Source organism: Triturus cristatus, chromosome 7, assembly GCF_964204655.1.
Source record: "Triturus cristatus chromosome 7, aTriCri1.1, whole genome shotgun sequence".
NCBI lineage: Eukaryota > Metazoa > Chordata > Amphibia > Caudata > Salamandridae > Triturus > Triturus cristatus.
In genome coordinates, this window is record NC_140590.1 from 374,619,655 (window position 1) to 374,644,591 (window position 24,937).

Below are 24,937 nucleotides of genomic sequence, written 5' to 3' on the forward strand. Positions count from 1 at the left end.
CATTTATAAGCTGTGGTTTTGGAAAGTATATACTGTCTGTAGTGCAACTGGTGCTCGTGTAAGCACTCCGATGCCTTCGAGTGGAGTTTGCGTTATGTGAAAATAAAAAATAAAGAACAAACAGTGGGAGGGGCGTGTTAAAGGGAGTGTGTTAAACAGCAGGAGGGGGAAGTGAAAGGGAGCACAAAGGGAACACAGGCACTTGTTTGGAATGCAGCGCCGTTGCGCAGTTAAAATTGAGCCCATTCAACAAAGCCCCAGACGGGGGAGGCTTGTAATATATGGATTAATGGCACGGTGACAATCAGCTGTGGCGACGCTACAGAGTGAGTCAGAGGGAGGGGGATGGCAGCCAGAAATGAGATTGAGGCAGATAAGCAATACAGGCCCCAGTTATCCGAACGTTATGTAAACATTTTCATAAATCAAACCCCATACATTTTACCGGGGAAACCGTGTTCAAGTGAAATAGGCCACGAGCAGGTATTTTCTCGGTGCAGCAATACGCAATTCTTTATTCCAGCAAGGGCTGCTTGGGGAGGTGAGTCACGTGCTTTGCACTTTGCATTTTGATGTTTCATCGGCCCGGAGGCTTAATGAGCCTTGACAGAAACCCACATGGCGGCTGCGCGCGAGCATGTGCACATGCATGCAAGCTTGAGGCCAGGAAAAGCCTCTGGTAGCCCTTTTAAAAGCCTGTTTACTAAATTTCTTGCAGCGCATGCGCTGGCTCAGCGAGACCTGGTAAGGTAAACTCCATAAACAAAATTGACATTCTTTTGGGGCGGTTCTTGTTTTGCACGTCTCTTCTGTAATTGTTATTAGGTACTTTATGAGAAACTTGTCAGAGCTGATATGTTGTTTCTTGATACGATGGAAGTCTCTGGGCTACAGAGCTTCGCGACATGTGTATTTGACAAATAAAAATTTGTTTACAAAAAAAAAATTGACATTCTTTTGAGCATGCATGGCTTTCAAATGCTTATAGTAGTTTGAACTATACCTTCGGACACATTAGGGCGGTGGCTTGAGTGACAATTTCCTTTTTAAGATGTTTTTTTTTTAGAATATTTTTAAGAACTTTTTAAGCATTGTTTTTAGAACAACAAGAAAGGAATATGCTACTTACCAGTATGCATCTGTTCTTGGCATGTAGAGCTGCAGAGCCACGCACTTAGGATAGTAGATCGCCATCTGGTGTTGGGCTCGGATGCTTGCAGGTTGTTGTTGTAAATAAATGTGCAGATATTTATATAGCGCAAATCACCAACCGGTCTCTAAGCGCTTGCCAGGCATCCCGCCGCGAGGGGCCATTGTGGAGATTAAGCAAGTTATTGCCCAGAGTCGCAGAGTGTGAACCCATGAATCGAGTATGCACTGGAGCGAGAATTATCGAGTCCATGGACAATTTATGGACTCAAGACCCAGCCGAGCCGGGAATTGAACCCTGGTCCCAGGCTGACCTCTGCTTCCAGGTCTGCCTACTCTAACCAGTGAGCCACACTTCTCGGAAGAAGTCTTTGGTCACGAGATAGGTGACTCCTGCCTTGGACTACAGTGCGCATGGGCATCAACTCCATCCTCAGATTGTTTTTTGCCATGATGGGAAATGATGGAGTTTGTAGAGAAGAGAGAGATGTCCATGTGTAATGTCTAAGTAAGACGATGCTGGAATAGATACAGGTCCCGGGGTGGTGGGTGGGCGTGTGTGGCTCTGCAGCTCTACATGCCAAGAACAGATGCATACTGGTAAGTAGCATATTCCGTTGGAGGCATATGAGCTGCAGATCACACACTTAGGATAGACTATATAGCAGTGTCTCCCCTAGCGGTGGTCACCTGTATCGGTTGCACCAGTTTGAAATAAAGTTTTAAGGACAGCCTGACCCACAGAAGCTTGTTGCTTTGCTTGAACGTCAACACAATAGTGTTTAGTGAAGGTGTGTGTTGTAGACCATGTGGCTGCCTTACAAATATCTTCTAAGGGAATGTTTCCTAAGAATGCCATGGAAGCCCCTATTTTGCGTGTGGAATGCACTCTAGGGGGAACTGTTAGTGTGCGTTTAGCCTTGAGGTAGCATATTTGGATACATTTAACTATCCACCTGGCTATCCCAGATTTGGAAAGGGGGTTGCCTTTATGTGGTGGAGAGAACGCAACAAACAATTGTTTTGTTTTGCAGAATGATTTGGTTCTGTCAATGTAGTAAAGCAGGGCTCTTTTAACGTCTAAGGTATGAAGAGCTCTTTCAGCTACCGAGTCGGGATTTGGGAAGAACACTGGTAGCTCTACTGATTGGTTAAGAGTGAACGGAGATATGACTTTTGGAAGGAATTTCGGGTTTGTTCTAAGAACCACTTTGTTACGGTGTAATTGTAAGAATGGTTCTTGTATGGTTAAAGCCTGGATTTCACTCACCCTTCTGAGGGATGTGATAGCGATAAGGAAAGCCACTTTCCATGTGATGAACTGTAATTCGCATTTATGCAGAGGTTCAAATGGGTGTCCCATGAGCCTTGTAAGAACAATATTTAGATTCCACACTGGAGAGGGTGGTAATCTGGGAGGAATCATTCTTTTTAGTCCTTCCATGAAGGCTTTGATCGCAGGCACTCTAAAGAGTGATAAGTGTTGTCTATTTTGTAAGTAGGCTGCTAAGGCTGCTAGGTGGAGACATATGGATGAGTATGCCAAAATACATCTTTGCAAGTGTAGCAGGTAGCAAATGATGTCCTGGATGGATGCATCCAGTGGGTTTATATGATTGTTAGTGCAGTAAATGGCAAATCTTTTCCATTTTGCAGCGTAGCAGGCTCTAGTGGTAGGTCGTCTGGCCTCCCTTATAATATTCATGCAGTCTGGTGGAAGGTTGAGATAACCAAACTCTAGGACTTCAGGAGCCAGATTGCCAGGTTCAGTTGACCTAGATCTGGGTGTCTGATTTCTCCATGGTTCTGGGTTAATAAGGACGGGGAGAGATGCAGTTTTTGGTGGGGCACTAGCGAGAGTTCCAGTAGTGTTGGGAATCACGGTTGGCGTGCCCATGTGGGAGCTACTAAGATAAGTTTCAGAGACTGTTGCCTGAGCATGTGTACCACTAATGGAATGAGTGGGAGAGGCGGAAAAGCGTACGCAAAACTGCCTGACCAGTTTATCCATATTGCATTGCCCTTTGACTCCGAGTGGGGAAACCTGGCGGCGAAGGTTGGGCATTTTGCGTTTTCGTGTGTGGTGAACAGATCTATGTCTGGTTGGCCCCATTGTTGGAAAAAGGGTATTAGAACTTGGGGATGTAGTTCCCATTCGTGGATTTGTTGAGTCTATCGACTTAACAGATCGGCAATATGATTGTGAACCCCTGGAAGGTGTTCTGAAAGTAGGTATATTTTCTGTGGAATGGCCCATCTCCAAATGTTCTGTGCGAGCTGGGACAGCTGGAGAGAATGTTTGCCTCCTTGTTTCTGTATGTAATACATGGCTGTCATGTTGTCTGTCCGAATGAGGACAGTTTTGTTTTGGAGATGTATTTGGAATGATTTTAGTGCTAGGAACACTGCTAGCAGCTCCAGGTGATTGATATGGAGCATTTTTTGTTGAGTGGTCCATTTGCCCTGAGTGCTGTGGCCGAGGAGGTGGGCTCCCCATCCTGTGAGTGATGCGTCCGTTGTCAGCACTATCTGTGGAAGAGGCTCTAGGAACTGCCGCCCTTTGGAGAGGTTTGCTATGTTCCACCATTTGAGAGAGCAATGTGTGCGGCTGTCTACCATCCGTAAGTTGTCCGTGAGCCTGGTTCTACTGACGTGCTAGACATTCTTGCAAGGCACGCATTTGAAGTCTTACATAAGGCACAATGAAGATGCATGACGCCATCATGCCAATGAGTTGCATGAACACTCTTGCTGGAAGAGAGTGTTGGATTTGGAATTTTGCGATAAGAGCTTGCATATTGGCTATCCTGGCTGGATTGGGATATGCTCGGGCTGTGGAGGTGTTTATTGTGGCTCCCAGATACTGATGTATGTGAGCAGGTTGGAGGTGAGATTTGGGATAGTTTATTGTGAATCCCAAGTTGTGTAAAGTTTGGATAGTTTGGTGAGTGTGTAGGACACACTTGTTGAATGACTCAGCTTTTATTAGCCAGTCGTCTAGATACGGGAAGACATGGATTTGTTGTCGTTTGAGATGTGCTGCTACTACTGCTAGACATTTTGTGAATACTCTGGGTGCGGTTGTTACCCCGAATGGGAGGACTGCACACTGGTAGTGTTGTCCGTCCACCACAAACCTTAAATACTTCCTGTGGGCAGGATGTATGGGAATGTGGAAATAGGCGTCCTTGAGATCTAGTGTGGTAAGGAAATCGCCTTGTTGCAGTAGTGGGAGCACTTGTTGAAGAGTGATCATATGGAAATGATCTGAATTGATATACAGATTTAGGGGTCTGAGGTAGAGTATTGGTCTTAGAGTCCCGTCCTTTTTGGGGATTAGGAAGTAGAGTGAATATACCCCTGTGCCCTGATGTTGTAAGGGAACTGGTTCTATTGCGTTCTTTTGAAGCAATGAGAGAACCTCCTGTTTGAGGAGTGTAAGATGATCTTGTGACATGGGACGCTGTTTGGGTGGTATATGCGGGGGGTAGTTGTGAGTTCCAGGCAGTAACCATACTGGATAATTTATCTTACCCACCGGTCTGTTGTGATGGAGTTCCAGACAGGTAGGAACTGTGTTAGTCTTCCCCCGACCGGAGTGGAATGGTCTGGGGGGAGTGGAGGAAAGTCACTGTTTTGTGGCAGGGGAGGTGTGAGTGTTATTATTACCTCGACCTCGCCCTTTGTTGTTGTTTCCTCTGTATCTGCCTCTAAAATATCCTCTACTGGGGGATGTGTGTGTGGCAGTTTTAAATGTAGAGGAGGTGTCCGTTCCAATATTTCTGGAGGCTCCTCTATAGAAGGAGCGCCGAAAGGACCCACGTGGTTGGGGAGATTGTAATGCTCCCATGGACTTAGCCGGTTCTGTGTCTTTTTTCATTTTTTCCAGTGCAGCGTCTACTGCTGGCCCAAAGAGCTGCTCCTGATTGAATGGCTGACTAAGTATGGTAGTTTGTACCTCTGGCTTAAAGCCTGAGATGCGTAGCCATGCATGTCGTCGTAGGAGCACACTTGTGTTAATTGCTCTAGAGGCGGTGTCTGCGGCGTCAAGTGCACATTTAATTGCTGCATTTGAAATGAGCTTTCCCTCCTGAATGAGGTCATTTGCCTGGGCTTTGTATTGGTCTGGCAGATGTTGTAAGAAAGTCTCTAATTGATCATAGTGGGCCCTATCATAGCGTGCCAGTAGGGCTTGAGTGTTGGCAATTCGCCAGTGATTAGCGGCTTGTGCTGCTACTCTTTTCCCGGAGGCTTCTAATAGTTTGGATTCTTTGTCTGGGGGTGGAGTATCTCCTGTGGTTTGGGAGTTGACGCGTTTCCGCGCATTGGAAATGACCAAAGAATCCAAAGGGAGTTGGCCCTTGATGTAGTTAGGGTCTTCAGGAGCAGGCCTATATTTCTTTTCAATTCGTGGGTTGAGAACCCTGGCATGAACGGGGTCTTTAAATACCTCTGGGGCGTGTTTTATGACACATGGGCAGGATTTGTACAGACTTTTGAGATTGTTCGAACGTGTCTAATAAGAAGTCTTCCTCCGGTGCGTCTGAGTGCATTGTGACGCCGTGGTATATTGCTGCTCTATTTAATAATTGTCCAAACACCAGGTGATCGTCAGGAGGCGATGGTTTTGAGGGATATGGCTGAGGGTCAGGCATATCTGGTAAGGGGAAAGCCCAATCATCCAACGGTGTGGTGTCTGGGTCCGTAAACGGATCATTAGGATCACCCCCACCCCCTAGGTTATCATATTCATCCTGTGGTAGTGGTGTATGAGATGGAGAGGGTATATGTAATGGTTGTGTAGGCAGAGGGGGTGGGATAGGAGGCAGTATAGGAGAGGAAGGAGGGATAGGGGAAGTAGAAGAGTCCTTCCTATTTACAGGAACTGGGGCAGGTGGTGTGTCCAGCTTCCGTTTTTTGCATGGCAACGTGGTGACATGTCCAGTTTTGGGGTTGATATAGATCTTTTTCTGCCTTGGGTCTGGATGAAAAAGTTCTTGTTCTTCAGGAAAAGACTTTGGTACAGATTTCTTCGGTTCCGATCGAGGTTTTGGTTGATCGGTAGCGTGTTTGGCTTTAGGAGGCGTATGAGAGTCCTTAGCCGGTGGTTTCGGTACCGATGATGGTTTCGCTGCCGATGTGGTTTTCGGAGCCGAAGGTGTATCTGTGGGCTTGGGAACCTTCGGTGCCGGTGTCTCTATTGGCTTTGGTGGTTTCGGTGCTGAGTAGTATTTTGTCTTTGGTGCCGATGGTGCCGGTTGGACAATTACATGCGGTTTGCTCGGTCCCGAGCTACCGGAAGGCTTATGCTTCTTCAGAGCCGAGCCCGGAGGCGGGGCTTCTGAAGGATGTTTTCGGTCTCGACTTGGGCCAGCAGGCGAAGTCTTGACCAATGCCTTTGGTTTTGGTGGGGTTGGGGCAGGGGCAGTGGTACTCACACGTTGCCCAGGAGTGATGGGGTCATCTGAGTCGTCTGCTTTGGAAATTATTTACAGATCTTCGGAATCTTCTTCCGGGACATCTGAGCCTTCATGTCCTCTGGTTCCGGAGCTGGTCTCTGTGCCATGCTGTGGCGTCGAGCCCTTCGATCCCGAATGGTCTTTTTGGATCGAAATGCAGCGCAGGCTAGACAGCTGGATTCGTCGTGTTCCGGTGATAGGCACAGGTTGCAGACTTTGTGGTGGTCACTGTGCGGAAATTTTGCTCCACACTGGGGGCATTTTTTGAACGGAGTCCTTTCCATGAGCCGTAGGCCTCACGGCGTGGATTGACCCAGCGGGCCGCGTCGACGTCCGCAATCGAGCCGATGTAATCGATGTCGAGGATGAAGGTGTTTCGATGTTTTGTTTCGAGAAGCTTGGAATTGATATTTCCAACCGGAGCGGAAAAGTTGCATCCGAACCCAATGGCGGAAAAAAACAATCTGAGGAGGGAGTTGATGCCCATGCGCACTGTAGTCCAAGGAAGGAGTCACCTATCTCGTGACCAAAGACTTCTTCCGAAGACAACAACAACCTGCAAGCATCCAAGCCCAACACCAGATGGCGATCTACTATCCTAAGTGTGTGATCTGCAGCTCATATGCCTCGAACCTAATGTTTTTAACTTTTTGCGTACAAGTTAGAATTTAACTATGTCGTCCATTCGGAAGAGGAGTGGGGGTTATATTCCATACAGGTACCATAATATAGGCCTGGTAACTTCATTACCCTTCACCTATCTTCTTCCCTACATTACACTTGTAATGGTTTTACAGGGACTGACCTTTTATCTAGATACAATACTGCATTCAGATTGTGGGTTTTCCATAGTTCGAAATCTCATACAGTATGCATGAGGATTCTTGTAAGCACAGCAGGACTACCATCTTCTGTATAATATCTATGTATAAAGTTCATGCCCGACGTCATCCTTAGGCCGACACAGTAATACAGCGAGGTAGGACTCCTGGGGAGACCTATGGGTATATACACATCACATCTTGCTAAGATAGATAGAGGAGACTGAGACTTCCCGGCAGACACACTGACTAGAGACGCTGAGGTTCCTGCCTGCAGACACTCCAGCTCGCATTGGTCTAAAACATTCCTTGCGGGGTGTCCAACTCAAGACCAGGAAGGGGTCCCAGTCTCTCACTTCAGGTAATGGTTATACACATGCTAGGTACATGTAAGAACATCTAGTTAGGGAGGCATCGTAGGAGTACGCATCTTTTTATCATGTGTTTTATATACTCGTATGTATTTATGATTATTGCAAGATGGTAGAGCTATTCCATCTATTTACCTTCATAGTGCTGCTAATCATTTAAATCTTATACTGTCTAACAGTTGTTGCAGCTCATCTATTCTACACCAGAATAACAACTGTTCAATAAATACTTATTGAAAATGCCCAGCCTGTTGATTCTGTGTATCTCTCGGAGACAAACTAAGTAAGCACGAGTGACTGTGCGAAAAGTAGTATATTGTTTCCATGGTCCTGAGGGATCAGGTTTGTCATGTTGGATGGTTGCCACAAACTATTCTCTCCTTGGTAAGAGGGGATTCTAGTGGCACTGTGAGCTAGTTGGTATAAAAGGCCAACATACCCGGTGGGGGTGTACAGAGTCAGTCTGTCACCAATCCTACATTGTATCCTTCCAAATGTGCAAATCCTGTATAACTTTTATAGGAGCTACACAACATTACCAAGTTCCCTTCTCTGAAAGGTGTTGCGCATAGTGGGTGGGGGCAAACTCTCTCATCCCCTTTTTCTTTTCCTGTTGATGGTGTCCAAAGAAACTGGGCCAATTGTGCAGGCCTGTCTGACATGCAATCTAAAAAAGTGGTCTAAGTTATGGTTCTTAGTTTCAATGCCAAGAAAAACATGGACACCAAAAGGAAGATACACTTCTTCAGTTTGGCCTTTTAAATAGAGCAGAACTCAGGTTATTGCTGGCTTCCCAACTGGGTTCCAAGAAGATAGTAAATACTGGACTACTTGAAAAAGTGTTTTGTAGCTCATCCCGACACGGAGGAGGCTGGTACACCAGTGCTGGAAAAGGCATAACACATGAAGTGGCTCCTTTGCTGCGTTTCCACCTTCTTTATAGATTGGTACTAAGTGTTTGAATACTGCTAGAAGATTTGCTGTTCTCCTGATGAGAGACAGAGAGCTTTTATCTCCCCATGAAGAGCTGGACCCTGTCTGCCAGAGGATGGCATGATCCTAGAAATGTCTTTCCGAAGCCCAGATCACTGGAGAATCTGCATGGAGAATGTGTCTAGGGAGTGAGATCACTCATGACCTAAAGATCCCCATAGAGCATCATACCAGGAGAAGGGAGGTCCAGCTTTTGCATCTTCTGGTTACGAGGCTGCAATGTTGTCCTTCTTTGATGAACTGATGAACTTGTAGTTAGATTCATGTGTTGCCCTGGCCAGTCTCCCAAGAACCAGGAAGATGTTTGCCTTGACATCTCTACCATATGATCTGATTCATTTGGTTGGTAAAGTTTGTCCTTGTTCTAGAGGCATACAAGGGAAACTATTACTTACCCAGTAAGCATCTGTTTGTGACTAGTGGTACTGTAGATTCACATGCTTAGCATAATCCTGCCATCTAGTTTTGGGCCTGGGTGTGTGTAAGTTGTTTTTCATCAAAGAAAGTCTTTCAAGTCACAAGGTAGTGTGACTCCTCTTGCTAGTAATGCGCATGGTCATTGACTCCATTGTTAGATTGTTTTCCTGCAAGGAAGGAGAGGATGGAATGTGAAGAAGAGCGTAGTAAGTAAGAAGTCCATGCTAGAGGAGTTTTTGATAACCTATAAAAGTAACGGTAGCAAACACAGATGTCCAGTTAGGAGGGTGGTCCCATGTGAATCTACATAACTACATGCCACAAACAGAATCTTACTGGGTAAGTAACATTTTCCGTTTAAGGGATGTATAGCTGTAGATTTGCATGCTTAGCATGGTCTGTAAAGCGCTCCTCCATTAATGGTATGTTTGAAATAGTGTTTGTGAAACTGCTTGGTCCACATTAGCTTGTTGACAGGCTAGCACATCTGCACAGTAATGTTTTGTGAATGTATGGGGTGCAGATCGTGTAGCTACTTTTCATAAATCAGCTATAGGTATATTTTCTAGAAAGGCTATTGAAACTCCTTTTTAGGTCGAGCCTGGGCAGTGCATGCACAGCTCTACGAGGCATCCTGTATTCAGGTATGGACTTGAAGCTCAGCCCATTTCCTGCCCATCTTTTCAATTGCTCCTGTTACTGTCCTTTCTAAATCGTTGCTTTTCATTTGTGAATAGGCTTAGTGGTCCCTTCTTAGTACCACCTTGTCTGCATTTGTAACCTCCCATGATGAATGTACTTTTTACTTATGTTGTTACACGGTCTGCTTTATCTAGTCTGTGAGCACTATTTTTTCAACGATTTGCCCCTATTCTACCCACTACTTGCGTTCCTACAAGCAGCACGCCACCCGCTTTTATTTTAATTAGAAATGGCGGTCCGCTTTAACTATAGCAGCTGTGTTACTTTATCGATTTACTTTTGCAGCGCGGTATAGCGGCTGCGCTTCTTTATTATTTAATATGGCAGCTAGTCCCGCTTTAACTTTAGCGGCCACGCTACGAAACATTTTGTTTTCTTGCAGTGAAAGTCCCAATACCATACTGCTGCTGTATTCAGGTTACAGCAAGACGCGTCTAAAGAAAGGGGCGTGGCCACCATTAAAGTGAAAGCACAGCATGGGACGCTTTTACCAAAAAAAACATTTGTTTCTGAACAAATGTTTTTTGGGGTAAAAGCGCCCCAAGACGTGCTTTCACTTTAATGGTGGCCACGCTCCTTTCTTTAGACGTGGCTCGCTGTAACCTGAGTACGGCGAGCAGCATCAAAAGAAAGGGGCGCAGCCACTATGAAAGTAGTCTTGCATTTGCGAGAGTTTAAGATATCGGCATTAGAAATGAAAATGCCTTTTATATATGTATTGGTTTTGAAAACACATAAATAAAAGGAATTGTCATTTACAATGCCAATAGCTTAACCTCTCACAAATGCAAGACCTATTGTATTATGAGTAAGCTCTAGAAGGGACAGGTGAAGTTCTTTTAGCTTTAGCATAGCATGTTTGTATGCATTTGACAATCCAATGTGCAATGCCTGACATGGAGATGGCCCTTCCTTTGTGTGGTTTTGAAAAAGCAACAAAGAGTTGTTGTGTTTTCCTAAATCATTTAGTTCATGAGAGCTCGTTTTATGTCTAAGGTCAAGTCATATCCACAAGACACAGATGCATCGGCCGAACTGCAAATCGCTGCCAAAACATTGCTCTGAGCTATTTATCTTCTTAGAAGAGAAGAAACCATGTTCCTACAGAAACATGGCTCAAAGAAGAGTCAACTCCAGACAAAGTTATGACCTTTCCGCCTGGCTGTGCTATAGCTGGCTGCAATAGAAAGGATAGAAGAGGTGAGGTGGTGGGTTAACCATAATTTTCAAGGAAGAATTTATGGACAGCTTCACACCCATCGACATTACAGGATGTGAGAGCCTTCAATTTTCACTTGAGGTCTAACCCTTCACCTTCTCAGGCATTGTGATGCATCGTCCCCCAGGAGCTGACTCCCAGTTTGCTAAAGTGCTACCAGATATAGTAGCAGAATGCAATCTTCAGAAAGTGAAGTTTACCCTGCAAGGGGACTAAGATCTGATCTTTGAAGAAAATGGTTGCAAAATTGCTAGAGCTAGCCCAAGATCTTGATGCATTACAATTAAGGCAAATTATCAAGGCACCCACACACAATCGAGGTCATCTCCTAGACCCTGTTTTTACTAATATCCCAAATCCCAATATTTTAGTCTGACCACTACAAAGTCCCCCTATGGCTTGAGGTCCCTAAAACTACAGTCAAGCAGCCCCCCACCCCAAAGACCCCGGCGATCTTGATTCAGTCTTGATGTCAGGGAATGGGCGGAGGCACTCATTGAATCTGCTTAAACTCTGAGTAGAGACACAACGGAAAGGTATAACTCATTTGAGAGATTGCCAAACAAATCATTGAACCCTCTTGTGCCCTGCAGATTTCATAAATCCAATCAGACAAAAAGGAGACCTCCATGGTACACTCCAGAGTTGATTAGACTAAAAAGAGCAGCTAAAAAAAGGCAAAGAGAATTGAGAAGTTCATATGATGACCACAGCAAAGAAAGCTATAGAACACCCATAAAAAACTATAAATTAGCCATAAGACAGACTAGAATTACACTCTTTGAGGAAAAAATAGAGAATGCTCCCAACTCATCAAGGAACTGTTTATGGTGGTAAAGAGCCTTATGAAATCACCCTTAAGCTCTGTAGGCCCCGCCACCTTCAGAAGAACGCTGCACTATGTTTGCTAACTTCTCTCTCAATAAAGTCAACACAAAATCCTACCTACAGCTGTCACTCCTAACACAATTTCTCTGGCAAGGCCATGACAGGACGAATTTGTCCGCATTGCCTGCACTAAGCAACTAAATTATTGAATCAACCCTAAATCTATAAAATCAGGACCGCCGCTTGATCTGGCACCTCCCGATATCTTAGGAAAGGGTGGCAACGCCGTTCTGTCCACTTTGATGGACATTCTTAATCATTCCCTGGCAAGTGGCAACATTCCCCTAGCAAGGAAACATGCTATAGTAAAACCGCTACTAAACAAATCCACAGTCAATACTTTCTTAGCAGACAGCTACAGACTGTTCTCCCTACTTCCAGTAGCTAGCAAATAATTGGAAAAAATGTCAACAAAGACCCTTGCGGTTTTCTGAAAACTCATGATATTCTCCACCCTACCCAGACAGTAGTAGTAGTAGCACGTAGACTTCCCTGCTAGTGGCCACTGAAGAACTCCGATCTATTCCGAACCAAGGTAGCTTGGCAGCCATGATAATGTTAGAATAAGCTAAGCCTTTGACACCTTCTCACATACCACTCTCATTCAGAGGATAAGAAAAGCCCGAATTGTTGGGGACATCGTGAGATGGCTGGAAGTCTTCTTGGACAATTGAAGCTTCCAGGTATGCGAAGATGCCCTCTTCTCAGCCATCCACCCTCTAAAGTATGTAGTCTCACAGGGCTCTTCACTGAGCCCCACACTCTTTAATTTCTCTGTGTCCCCCCTGGTAGAGATTGTGCGTGCACATGGCTTAGACTTAGTGACATAGGCAGATGATACGCAAATCATCATGACCCTCACACCAGAAGCCAGTGGAACATCCATCCAACTTAACTCCTGGCTAAAGAAGGTGATAGACTGAATATCCGCAAGTAGCCTGAAACTCAATGGTGACAAGATGGAAGTGTGGTCAGTAACAACCTTTCAAGTGGAATGGAATTGTCATGGCCAGAGCACTTAGGAGAGATTTCTAAGCCCGCCTAGGCAGTAAAAAACCTGGTTGTTTGGAGTGAAGTCAACCTTACCATGGAAACCCAGGCCAGAAAACTGCAGTGACTAATCAGCTCACGTCTAGGCTATGGAAACTTCAAGTAGTACAGAACGCTGCTTCCAGGATCCTTCATAAAATCCCCAAGCACCATTCAGCCAATCCAGCACTAGCAACCCCCTGCATGGATACCAGTTCAGAAAATAATTCAATTTAAGGTGCTTTGCATCGTCCATTCGGTCATACACTCATCATCCAGAACCTAACCAACCCCTATGTTCCAAGGAGGCCTCTTTGGTCCGGGAACCCAGAGCTCCTGATGGTAGCTAAGGTCAGCAGAGAAAGGGGCAGCGGCTATTCCTATGCTTACTTTGTCTATGCTCAGCACTAGCCTGAAGTTCATCAAGGCATTCCGGCTGGTTTTGTTGTTATCAGCACTGGAAGGCCCGGTTGGTAGCTATGCGCTATACTAAAACATCAGAATAGTATAGTTATGCAGAGACCTTTCTGCAACTGAGTCAGGTTGGTAGAAAAAACCAGGCAAGTCAATAGATTGATTAAGGTGGAATTGAAAAACCACATTCGAAAGACATGTAATATTGGTATGAAATACCATCCTATCTCTCTGAAATTGGAAGACAGGTTCTTCTAAAGTTTATGCCTGAAGCTCAGTGACACTTCTGAGTGAAGTGATAGCAACTAGGAATGTCACCTTCCAGGATAAAGACTGGAGGGGGCAGAAGTAGAGAGGTTCAAATTGCGGGCCCATTAATATTAATCTTGTTAATAAAATGTTTAAGTTCCACGTAGGAGCTGGTGGCAGTCTGGGTGGAATCACTCTTTTAAGACCTTCCAGAAATGCTTTGATGACTGAAATCCTGAATAGGGAAGAGTGTTGTCTGTTCTGTAGATATGCCACTATTGCCACTAGGTGTCACCTTATAGATACAAAAACTAAACCAGAGGTATGAAATGAAATAAGTAGCAAACAATGTCTTGAAATTTGGCTGCTAATGGATGAACATGTTTGGAATTACAGTAATGAATAAACCTTTTCCATTTAGCAGCATAACAGTAGTAGGCCTACATGCCTCTTTAAGAATGTCCATGCACTGCTATGAGAGCTTCAGGTAGCCAAATTCTAAGACTTCAGGGGCCAGATCACACGGTTGAGGGACCTAAGATCTTGATGTCTGATTTTTCTGTGGTTCTGCATGAAAAGGTCCTGCCTGTTCAGCAGTATTTCGTTGGGAACTACTGAAAGTTCCAGGAGTGCACCTGAACATCTTCCCCAAGCAACTGCTCATGTGGTGAAAGTTTCTGATTGTGAAGTGGAATGTTTGGAGGTGTGGAAGTGAGCACCAGGCAATAACCAGGTTGGATAAGAATCCACCGGTCTGAGGTGATATTCCGGCAGGCGGGAAAGTGGGTCACAGATGATGTTAGCATCTTATGACCCTCTTTGTAAATATTGGATTTTATTTACCTATAAAGGTGATTTTCTTCTTTGAAGTTAAAGTACTGACTGGACATTGAAGTTAGTCAATATTTATGTGTCATACCATATATCTTTTTAACCCCGACCACCTCCTAAAGTAAGGCTTGACTGCCCACCTTATCTACCCTGAGAATGTCAAGTGCCCAAAGGAAGCCATTTCATTCTCCAGGTGCAGTGCAATATTATTGTGGTCCCAGATCATCAGTTTTAAATGACAGTACCCACACATTTCCCAGTAATCAGTGACTGCCCGCAAGACACCCCAAATAACCCTCTCACTCATCAACTGTATCTTTAGAAACAAAGCAGACAAAGTGGCACACCTGTGATGGATGAACTACTTAAAGTGCATTAAACTATATTACATTATTAGGATATATGCTACCCTAGTCCATAAAGTATATAATTGGCACTCTGGCATGTCAGTTATTTCAAGGGCATAGCTATATTGTTATAATGTTGCTAGGGCCCTGTCCTTGATCCTATCATCTTCACTGAAAAATCTAAATAAATTCCAGGGAGAGGTGAAAGGAACACGGGTTCAACCATGAGAGAACATCAGTGTTCACCGCGTGATGGGGGCGTGGCTACGCAAGTCACGATGGCGGACATGCACTGCTGAGGCTCCGGGCTCGGGCGCCTCTAATATCAATCCTAGAGCGTCACTAAGGCCGACGAACGGCCCCAGACCCATCGGAACCTAATCTACAGAGGGTGCGATGTGTGCGGAGACCTGAGGACGCCCATGGCCGCGGCCCCCATGTGGGACCACAGTACACGGAGCCTCCCGCGCCGCGACCCGACTTCCAAGATGGCGCCGGCGGCACTCTGAACGGTCCGAAGGCAGTGTGGGGACGGAGCTGGGAGTGGTGGCGCATCGCGCACGGCTCGCGCGGCGTCTGGATACCGCGAGCCTCTGGTGAATCGGCAGAGGACTGTGCCGCGGAATTGGGTGCGGGCGAGGACCGGAGCCCCTATGACGCTCACCATCCAGCGCATCGTGTGCCCGGCGGGGCTCTGGAGCAGGCTCGGCGGGCCCCCCCCTTCACTGGACATCCAAGGTGCCGCTGCGGTTGGCGTTTGGAAGGGCCGCGGGGCAGTGTCAGGAATCGGCGGTGGTCCCGGACCTCCCCAGGCAGGCGCGTGGGACATTGCCTGACCTTCGCATGGCTGCCCGAATGCACTGACTACCCACAGCAGGGGCTTCGCCCCGCACACACCGCGGCTAAGGACCTACAGAAAGAGACACAGCGGATCACCCCTGGGTCCCCCCCCGGGGCTCAGGCGACACCGGGGGCAGGGGCGGACCGACGCGGCGGATCACACCGCTGGAGGGAGTCGGCACCCGGTGGGCCTTGACTCCACACAGAACGCTTCAGGTACCCAGTATGGTCGGCACATAGTGGGAGCGGGAGAGACTGCGGCTGTTGGTAGGGGCGCCGCGACCCCGGTCCCCACCGCCGGCCGAAAACACCCTTTGCCTGACCCCAATGTGGCCGCCTATGTGACACCGGGCTCCACAGCAAGTCCTCCACGAGGGCCCTGATTGTGCGAGGGAGGCAGCCGTAGCCCCTCGGTCTGTCTGAGCCGAGCCCTCCGCCCACTAGAGCGACACCTGTGAACCTCCAACGCGCATCTGCTCCACTGGTACCACCGAGAGGGCGCGTCCCAAGAGAGTGGCCTAACGATCGGAGCAAATCATCCACTACCCCCCATACCTGGCGGAGGCGCTCCCCGCCTGGATCATCTTGCGCCGCCCCCCGCTTGGGCTACCTGGTGGAAAGTGGGAAACAGCATACTATCAAGGACTGCCTCCTTGCGGAGACGCGCCCTCACCGTTTGCTGATATTGCAGGGCCTTTGCTTTTCGCATATACTGAAGCACTGCACCGTCAGGGACCTGCGGGTCTCATCCAGTGGTAGCGGTCCTTCCCTCCCACATAAGACGAAGATGGGGAAACCAAAGCCTGCACAGCACAACGCCAAACTAGAAACTGCCCCGGAAAATATGCCGAAAACCTCAACTTGGTCCTCTAATACCGCACCCTCATCAGACCTATCAATCTCGGACAAATTAGACAAAGTCCTTGCCGCCATTGAACTGTCCCGGATATCGATGGAAGAAAGACTCGGTACGCTGACGACGGATGTCAATCTTCTCCGAGACGATCACCGCAAACTTGCTGATCGGGTGAGGGCGGAGGAACGGACACTGGAGGAAATGCAGCCTACGCTAAAAGAACACCAGATGACACTCCAAGGAATTCTCACTCGCTTATCTGCGGTGGAGGAGTGAGCACAGGACTTGGAAGGCCGCTCGAGACGCTGTAACATCAGAGTGCTGGGACTGCCGGAGGGCATTGAGGGGGCAACCACCATAGAGTATATGGACACATGGCTCAAATCCTTCACCCCAGCAGCAGACCGAACAGCGTTCTTCTCAATTGAACGAGCCCATAGGGTGCCTGCCCGAAAACCCATGCCTGGAGCGGCCCCCAGGCCACTACTAGCTAAATTCCTCCACTTCCGGGATCGCGACGCAGTACTCCGGGCGGCGCGGCAAGCGGCGACGCTCCGGGTAGAGAACAAACAGATAATGATTTTCCCGGACTATGCCCGAGCGGTGCAGCAACAAAGATCATCCTTCCTAGACGTGAAGCGGAGACTGCGTGAAAACAACATTCAATATGCTCTGCTCTTCCCGGCCCGCCTCAAGATCCTCCACAAGGGCTCCTCCATTTTCTTCACGACCGCAGAGGCGGCACATGACTGGGCGGAGCAACATTGCACGCGGACACCTGACACTCACCTCAAAAGTGGTTCACCTCTCAAAACTTTCCGTGCTAGAAAGCGCCCTATGAAACTCCGCAACACCGAGATGAAAACGGCTTCTGGCACCCACGACTCGCCGGATCTAGAACAGATCATGAAGGAGAGGCGCGAAGCGTTACAAGCAGTAATCGATCTGCGCTCCACCCAACGTTCGGAATCCATAGATCGCCCTCCACACCTCTTCTCATCGGAAGGCGAAAATGACAGCGATGACACCACCTCGGGGGTTGACTCAGTGGCACCCCCCAGCGTCACCCCACAAACGGCAGAAGGGCTGCTGGATGGACAAGCCTTTCCCTCCTTACCGTGACTCAGCCCAGTACAACAGCCTACCTAACTGTATCCTTATGAGTAATGTCCATTATGTAACCACTGTTGAGAGAGAAGAGTTTGATACCCTGCAAGTGACGTGCAATGATCCTTCTGCATGCCCGTTAGACGCGCGGCCTCGCATTTGCATGTCGCCACCCCCCATCATATAGTGCAGGTTTTCCCCCCAGTGTTACGGGAGGGAGTTTGGACACACCGTCTCTAGAACGATGAGTCCTTTGCATTGGGACTGTTTCCCGAACCCTTACACGTTGTTTGCACCCCAGTTCATACACGTCCCATTTCGTCATGGACCCCCACCCCCACAAAGCCGAACACTTGAGCGGCCGGGTTCACCTCTCCTCTATTCTTCTCACGTGCAGCGTATCCCTAGGAGACCATCTACCGACCGCTCTGGCGGGCATCTCACCCGACCCACACACAACATAAACTACCCATGGCGACGTTAGCGAAAAACGCAGACGTTAACATACTCACACTAAATGCCCGCGGCCTCCACACCCCACGTAAACTCTACAAAATTTATGCCTAAGCGAGGCGCCAGAAAGCGTCCATCCTTTTCTTACAGGAAACCCACCTCAATGTAGCGGAAGCAGGCAAGGTGCACGCAAAGTGGCGCGGCCTTATATGTGCTACAACTTACTCATCATTTGCCCCCGGAGCGCTGATTTGGGTTCGCCCAGGAACTCCGTTCCGGGAACTCAGACGGGTGGTGGACGGGGAGCGCAGATTTGCCCTATTGGAGGGACTTTTGGATGGTCAGGCTGTCCTCCTGGGAAGCATATATGCCCCAAACGTTGACCAAGACAAATTCTGGGACAGACTCACGAAAACCCTAGCCCAATTCACACACGTACCTTGGATACTTGGGGGGGACTACAATTGTATTCTGGACCCAGGACTGGACCGTTCCTACCCACCTCTCCCGCACTCCCCCACTTACAGACAAATAGAGAGATTCAAGGCATGGGTCGCACACTAGTCACTCACGGACGCATGGAGACTACATCACCCTCAAACACGTATGTACTCTTTCCACTCCGTCCCCCACAACTTACGAGTCAGGCTGGACCGTTTCCTATGTACAGCAACACTTCTCCCGCAGGTATGCCATTCAGATTACCTAGGTAGGGTCGTCTCCGATCATGATGCACACCTCTTAAGCCTTCAATGGAGGCCCCCACATACCCCTGTCCCCACATGGCGCCTATCACGAGACTGTCTGACGAACCCAGTCTTCACGCACGGGCAGAGACGTAGTATACAAGAATACTTTACTCACAACACAGGGACCGCATCCTCAATCCTAATTGAATGGGACAGCTTTAAGGTGGTGGCCAGAGGGGAATGCATTCAACAGAGAGCAGGGGCGAAACGTACCCTGGAGCAGGCCCTCGACAAAGCGGAAAAGCGGCTCGCTATTGCCACAAAGGCCACCGACCACTCGTTGGCAGTGGCGACACAAATCGCCCATGCTAAATCAGAGTACCAGGCAGCTTGCGCGGCCCTACGGCGTTACAACTTTCGGGCCTACGTGACCCGAATGCATAAAGACCGCGACAAAACGGGCACACTGTTAGCATGGCCAGCTAAACAAGACACGGAGGTGCAGCCTATCACGGCAATAATTAATCCACATGGCACAACGGTACACTCCCAGGAAGAGATCCTTCAGGCATTCCATCAACATTATTCAGCGGTTTACAGTGGCCCCCTGTCATGGGGTCCTGAGGCAGTCAACCACTTCCTGGACCCCCTCCCCCTCCCCCATATATCTGACGCAGTCGGTCTTAGATGCGAAGATACAAACCTCTGAGATTACACACGCCATACGAGTCCTGGCCCGCAACAAAGCCCCAGGCTTGGACGGGTTTCCACTTGAGTACTACGCCACCTTTGCCCCCCAGCTGACCCCCCGTTTATTGACTGTGCTGGACACAGCCCTGCAAACTGGCGAACTGCTCAGGTCCATGAGAGAATCGGTGATCGTAACGTTCCCGAAACCCAACCGTGACCTCCAACTTCTAGCCTCTTATCGGCCTATAACACTTCTCACAGCTGATTGTAAAATCCTAGGGAAAATCTTGGCGGATAGATACTCCCAAATCGTGCGTCCGCTGGTGCACCCAGACCAGTGTGGATTTGTCCCGGGCAGGAATACCTCGCAGAACATACGCCGTCTTTTTCACATCCAGGATCAGATCGGCGATCGCTTTCCCCGAGCGGCGTTCCTGGTCTTGGACCTCGAAAAGGCTTTCGACACCCTAACGTGGCAGTACCTGTTCCCGGTTCTCAGACGGGCTGGCCTTGGTCCCAAGCTCATAGCTTACACCCACCTTCTATATACTAAACTCACCTCCCGGGTCCGCATTGGACGCTACGTCTCCCCGGAGTTCGCGATACATAGGGGTACACGACAGGGTTGCCCCCTCTCGCCCCTGTTATTCGCGCTTGCCGTCGAACCTTTAGCTATCCGTCTCCGCAGGGAGGGACAGGGTTGGGGCATCCCGCTCGCAGATACCACACATTGTGTATCACTGTATGCAGACGACCTTCTCCTTTATATACGGGACATCACAACAGATCTCACCCTGCTTGGGACCACTTTGACCGAATTTGCCGACGCCTCGGGTCCGAAAGTGAACTGGGATAAATCCATGGTGTACCCCCTACATCCGAACGCTACTCCTCAGGAGGTCTGGATTGGCGACCAGAAAATAAGCTGGACCGCAGAAGCCCCTCGCTATCTGGGGATTCGCCTTTATCATTTACCCACCGACATCTTCGAGGGTAACCATCGTAGGGCACTCGCCAGTATACGATCCACCATCGGGTTTTGGCGCAGTCTCCCACTGGCCCCGATCGGTCGTGTAGCTCTTGCAAAAATGATTCTGGTCCCACGACTACTTTATTATTTTACCAACCTTCCAGTAATCCCACCCGATCCTTTTTTAAAGATTTGGACTCACTTCTTGGCTCCCTAATATGGGGCAAAGGACGACACAGGATCGCGCTGGCAAAATTAAAACTACCCACGACACAGGGGGGCTTTGGCGCCCCATCATTCGAAGCCTATTTCCTGGCGGCGCTGCTTCAGTGGCTCTCCTACTGGACGGCTGACAGGTACACATCCGAAACATACACAGACGCGGGCCGGGTGGCGGCACCGGAACTGCGCCGCCTACTCATACCGGGATCCCGTCCCACAAGGACCTATCCACTCCAGGTGGAAGTGGCCCGGAAATGTATCCAGCGCATATACCGCATGACACCAGACCGACCCCGTTATAATCCGTTACTGCCACTGGTGTGCTGGCCTAAACATACCCAATTCTTTACTCCTGCCATGCTCCAGGAATGGACATCCAGAGATGTCACCGAAGCAGAAATACTATTCGAAGAGGGACAACTTAGGCCATTCCAACAACTCGTTGACGACTACGACCTCCCCCCAGGTCAATTCTTGCAGTACCGTCAACTCCTCAGCCACTACCGACCGTACTACGATCTTACACGAATGGGAGCGGGCCGCCATCTCACCACATGGCTGTATAAATCAATTAGGGAATTGACACCTCCACTACTAGAACCCCTACAGACTCTCTGGGAGGAAGAGGTAGGACAGGTATTCCACGACAATGAGTGGGAAAGGGCACTCGAATTCCCCAAAAAAGTGTCCAGGAATGCCCGTTTCAAGAATATACAATTTTACATTCTGCATAGGGCCTACTTGACACCAGCACGCCTGCAGCGTTTTTATCCTGACACAACTTTCCTTTGCCTCCGCTGTCAGGTGCAGGACGCAGATTTCCACCATATGTTTTGGGCCTGTCCGGGTATCCAGGCCTACTGGTCATCTATCCACACGACACTCCGCGATCTTACCGGACTTCCCCATCTGGCCACATGGGAGTGTTGTGCGTTGGGTATAATCATTCGGAGGAAACGTCATAAACTGCCCATACGTTTTGTCTCCTTAGCTCACCTACTGGCTAAACGTTGCATAGCTATGCATTGGCGCTCCACTTCAGGCCCCCGATTGCAGCATGGGCGGGGGCGGTGCTCAAATGGGCTGCAGCCGAGGAGGATGCCCTGCGGGAGGAGGAAGCGAAAGGCATACGAAAAACCCCAATTTCCCTGGAATGGGCGCTCCTGCTACACCAATTCAAACAGTCTCAGTCCCAGGATGACTCGATCGCGAGCGCAGCAACCCCCGACGCCACACAGCTGTCTACTGTGCAAGCCCACACAGCTGGAGCCCCCTCCTGAGAATTCACACCTACCTGGGGCCTGCTGGCCTCCCGCTCCCACCACCCTGACCCACTCACCTATTCCGCGTGTCCGCCTGCACGCCCATATTCTCCATAGTGAGATACAACTGTGCCGCCGCTCAGATACTTGAGGACCCATGCGTGCCCTAGTCTGGCTGCACCACCTAAAACTCCATGATGACCCCTAGTTTGATTCCCGCCCCCGTTTTTTCTTTACTAGGCAAACACCTGCTACAGCGCATACAGCATCTACATGAACTTGTAGTAATTGTACATGCCTATAATGATACTAGCTGATTGGACACACATGTAACATGTTAATACAGACAAATACATAAGTGTAACAATTGTTATAATAAATGCCAATAAAAAGAATTTAAAAAAAATAATAAAAAAAAATTAAAAAATCAGTGTTCACCATGATTGGATCCGTACGGAGTGGCAATGCTTACACACATTCCTTTACCAATTTGCCATTACAAAGCTTGGTTGGCACTCCCTGTTATCTCCAGGCTCTATCTAGCTCCTGTGAACAGATCTACCTTTATTAATGCTACTCAGCTGACTGGCTGTACCTAAAAGTAATGACTAAACATAAGGAATGGGAATTGTTTAAAGATGCATAAGATTTGGGTTCCCGTTAAAGAAGGTACAAAGTAAATCCTTTTTTTACTAATACAGGAGTACAATTGAATACCCAAATAAAAGTCTTACTGCTTTCTCCAATCTTCCTAAGATGCTGAAGAAGTCCAGGTTTAAGATCACTGCGAAGGAAGCATCCGGCAAGCCCAGGTAGGAGTATTCTGCAAAAATAACAAAGAGTGCACTTTATTTACACTCATGTTAACCTCAATGCCAGTGTGCAACAGAAGGCAGTCCTGTAGTAAGAGCACCCAATACAGGCCTTCTGGGATGATAGGCAAGAAGAGTTGGGCAAAATGTTTGCAAGACCTTTAGAACATATGTGCCTCTAATGGACAGGTTGCGAAAGAACTCTTGCCATGGACATTGTAAATTATTTCAAATAGCAGGAATTCCAGACCAGTGTAGCAGCTGAAAAGTACATCCCAGCTGCAGAATAAGGGAAACCACACATTTTTTACCACATATGCTGTTACCACGCAGGTAAGTACCACACAGGTATATATTTGTACCTTTACCATGCAGTACTTTAACCACGCAGGTAACCTTTTTTTCAAATCACAACATTTTTACGCTATTTCTTTTTTTTTAAAGTGATTTTGAGTGGGTAGAGAGGGAAGGTGATATATGTAAAAAAGGAAGCAGGGAACGCTGGGTATTTTCCAAGTCTAGGCAAAAAGTAGCTCCTTTATATAGAGGACCCTGCAACACCACAGACACTGTGCTCATCTCAAATGTCTATTTTTCTAGCATATACATATATATATGGCTTGAGAGCAACTGAACATTTCCCTGGAATGAAGCCTATGAGATTCTTGGATCATAATCGGATGCTACTTGAAAGGATGGAGTGATGCTTGACAAAGAACATTTTCCTGTTGGGAAATTAATTTTTCCAACAACAACGAGGGATGGCTATTGGCACCTGCTTCCACCCCAGTTATGCAAATTTACATCTTGGCTGGTGGGAGGAGCAGGTGCTTGGGCCGAATTTGGAACAGTGGTCAGAAAAAATATTAACGTAGTTGATGACGTCTTCGTGCTTTGGCAGGGCACGGAGACGGAAGCAGACCAATTTATTTGTCATTTCAACAGGAACTAACTGAATCTAAATTTTGTGGGGCAGAAGAGTAAGACATCAATAGAATTCTTGGATATAACGTTTTGGGTTAAGGGGGATAAATTGGAAACTATAATTTTTAGAAAGCCAACGGCGGAGAATACAATTTTATATGCCAGTAGTTTGCATCCGACACCCCATATAAGAAGCATTCCTTTTGGAGAATTCTATTGAGCGAGGAAGGCATGTAGTACCCTAGAGGATTATGATAGAATTGCAGATGAAATGAAATGTCCTTTTATTCAAAGGGGATATCCAGTTCCAGGTTTAAAAAAACCCTCAGATAAAGTGAGGAATTTGAATCGAGAGAATGTATTGTTTGAGCCATCTAAAATAGCGGTTAAGAAGAAGTACAGGAGACAAAATGACACACCTAGATTTATAACAGCATACAACACTGAACATAAGAGATTGAGACAGATCTTTAAATAATCACTGGCACTTTATTAAGGAGGACCCTTTAATAGGACAAGAATTGAAGAAAAATCCAGACATAACATACAGAAAATCAAAATCACTGAGGGATTATCTGGTTAGAAGTGACTGTTTGGGGGGTACATCACAAGAGACCTGGCTCCCACAAAAAGAGGGCTTCCAAAAATGTCTTAAGTGTAAAGCATGTCAACACGGGGAGAGTATTTAATATTTTCAGACAGTGTTTAACAGAACTATGAAAATACAAGGTTTTTTAACTTGCAAAACAAGTTTTGTGGTGTACATTTTGAAGTGTCTCTGTAGGAAAGTGTATGTCAGTAGTACCACACAAGAGGATACTGCAGCATAGGAGAGCCATTATTAACAGAGATCGTAGTTACCCCTTGGTTAGGCACTTTGAGAAGGAACACCAGAGTGATCCATCATTAATGAAATACATTTGTATAGCACAAGCGCCAAAGAAAAGATGGGGTGGAAACAGAGAAAGGGAGTTGAGGAAGTTAGAAACATACTTCATCCTGGAGCTGGAAAGTATGGAACCTAATGGTTTTAATATGGATGAAGAATTGTTCACTTGCTTATACTAAATTCTGTAGCTAGACCTGCACATTTATCAGTAGAGCTAATTATGTATTTTTTTTCTTTTAAAGAGGACAAGGTAGATATGCACTAGCACTTTGTAGGGGTAGCACTTTAGTTCACATGGAGAACAGCTTTTAACTATTTTATAAAAAACCTTTTT

General features: G+C 47.4%; 1 protein-coding gene across 2 annotated transcripts in view; it reads right to left on the minus strand.

Moving 5' to 3' along the window:
- Nucleotides 1-24,937, minus strand: part of LOC146809712 (sacsin-like) — a 255,441-nt gene that overhangs the window by 66,086 nt on the left and 164,418 nt on the right. For both annotated transcript variants that reach the window (XM_085616550.1, XM_085616549.1), the window contains one exon: nucleotides 22,713-22,801. In XM_085616550.1, the coding sequence (XP_085472676.1) occupies nucleotides 22,713-22,801 (89 nt within the window). The remainder of the gene's footprint in view (nucleotides 1-22,712; nucleotides 22,802-24,937) is intronic.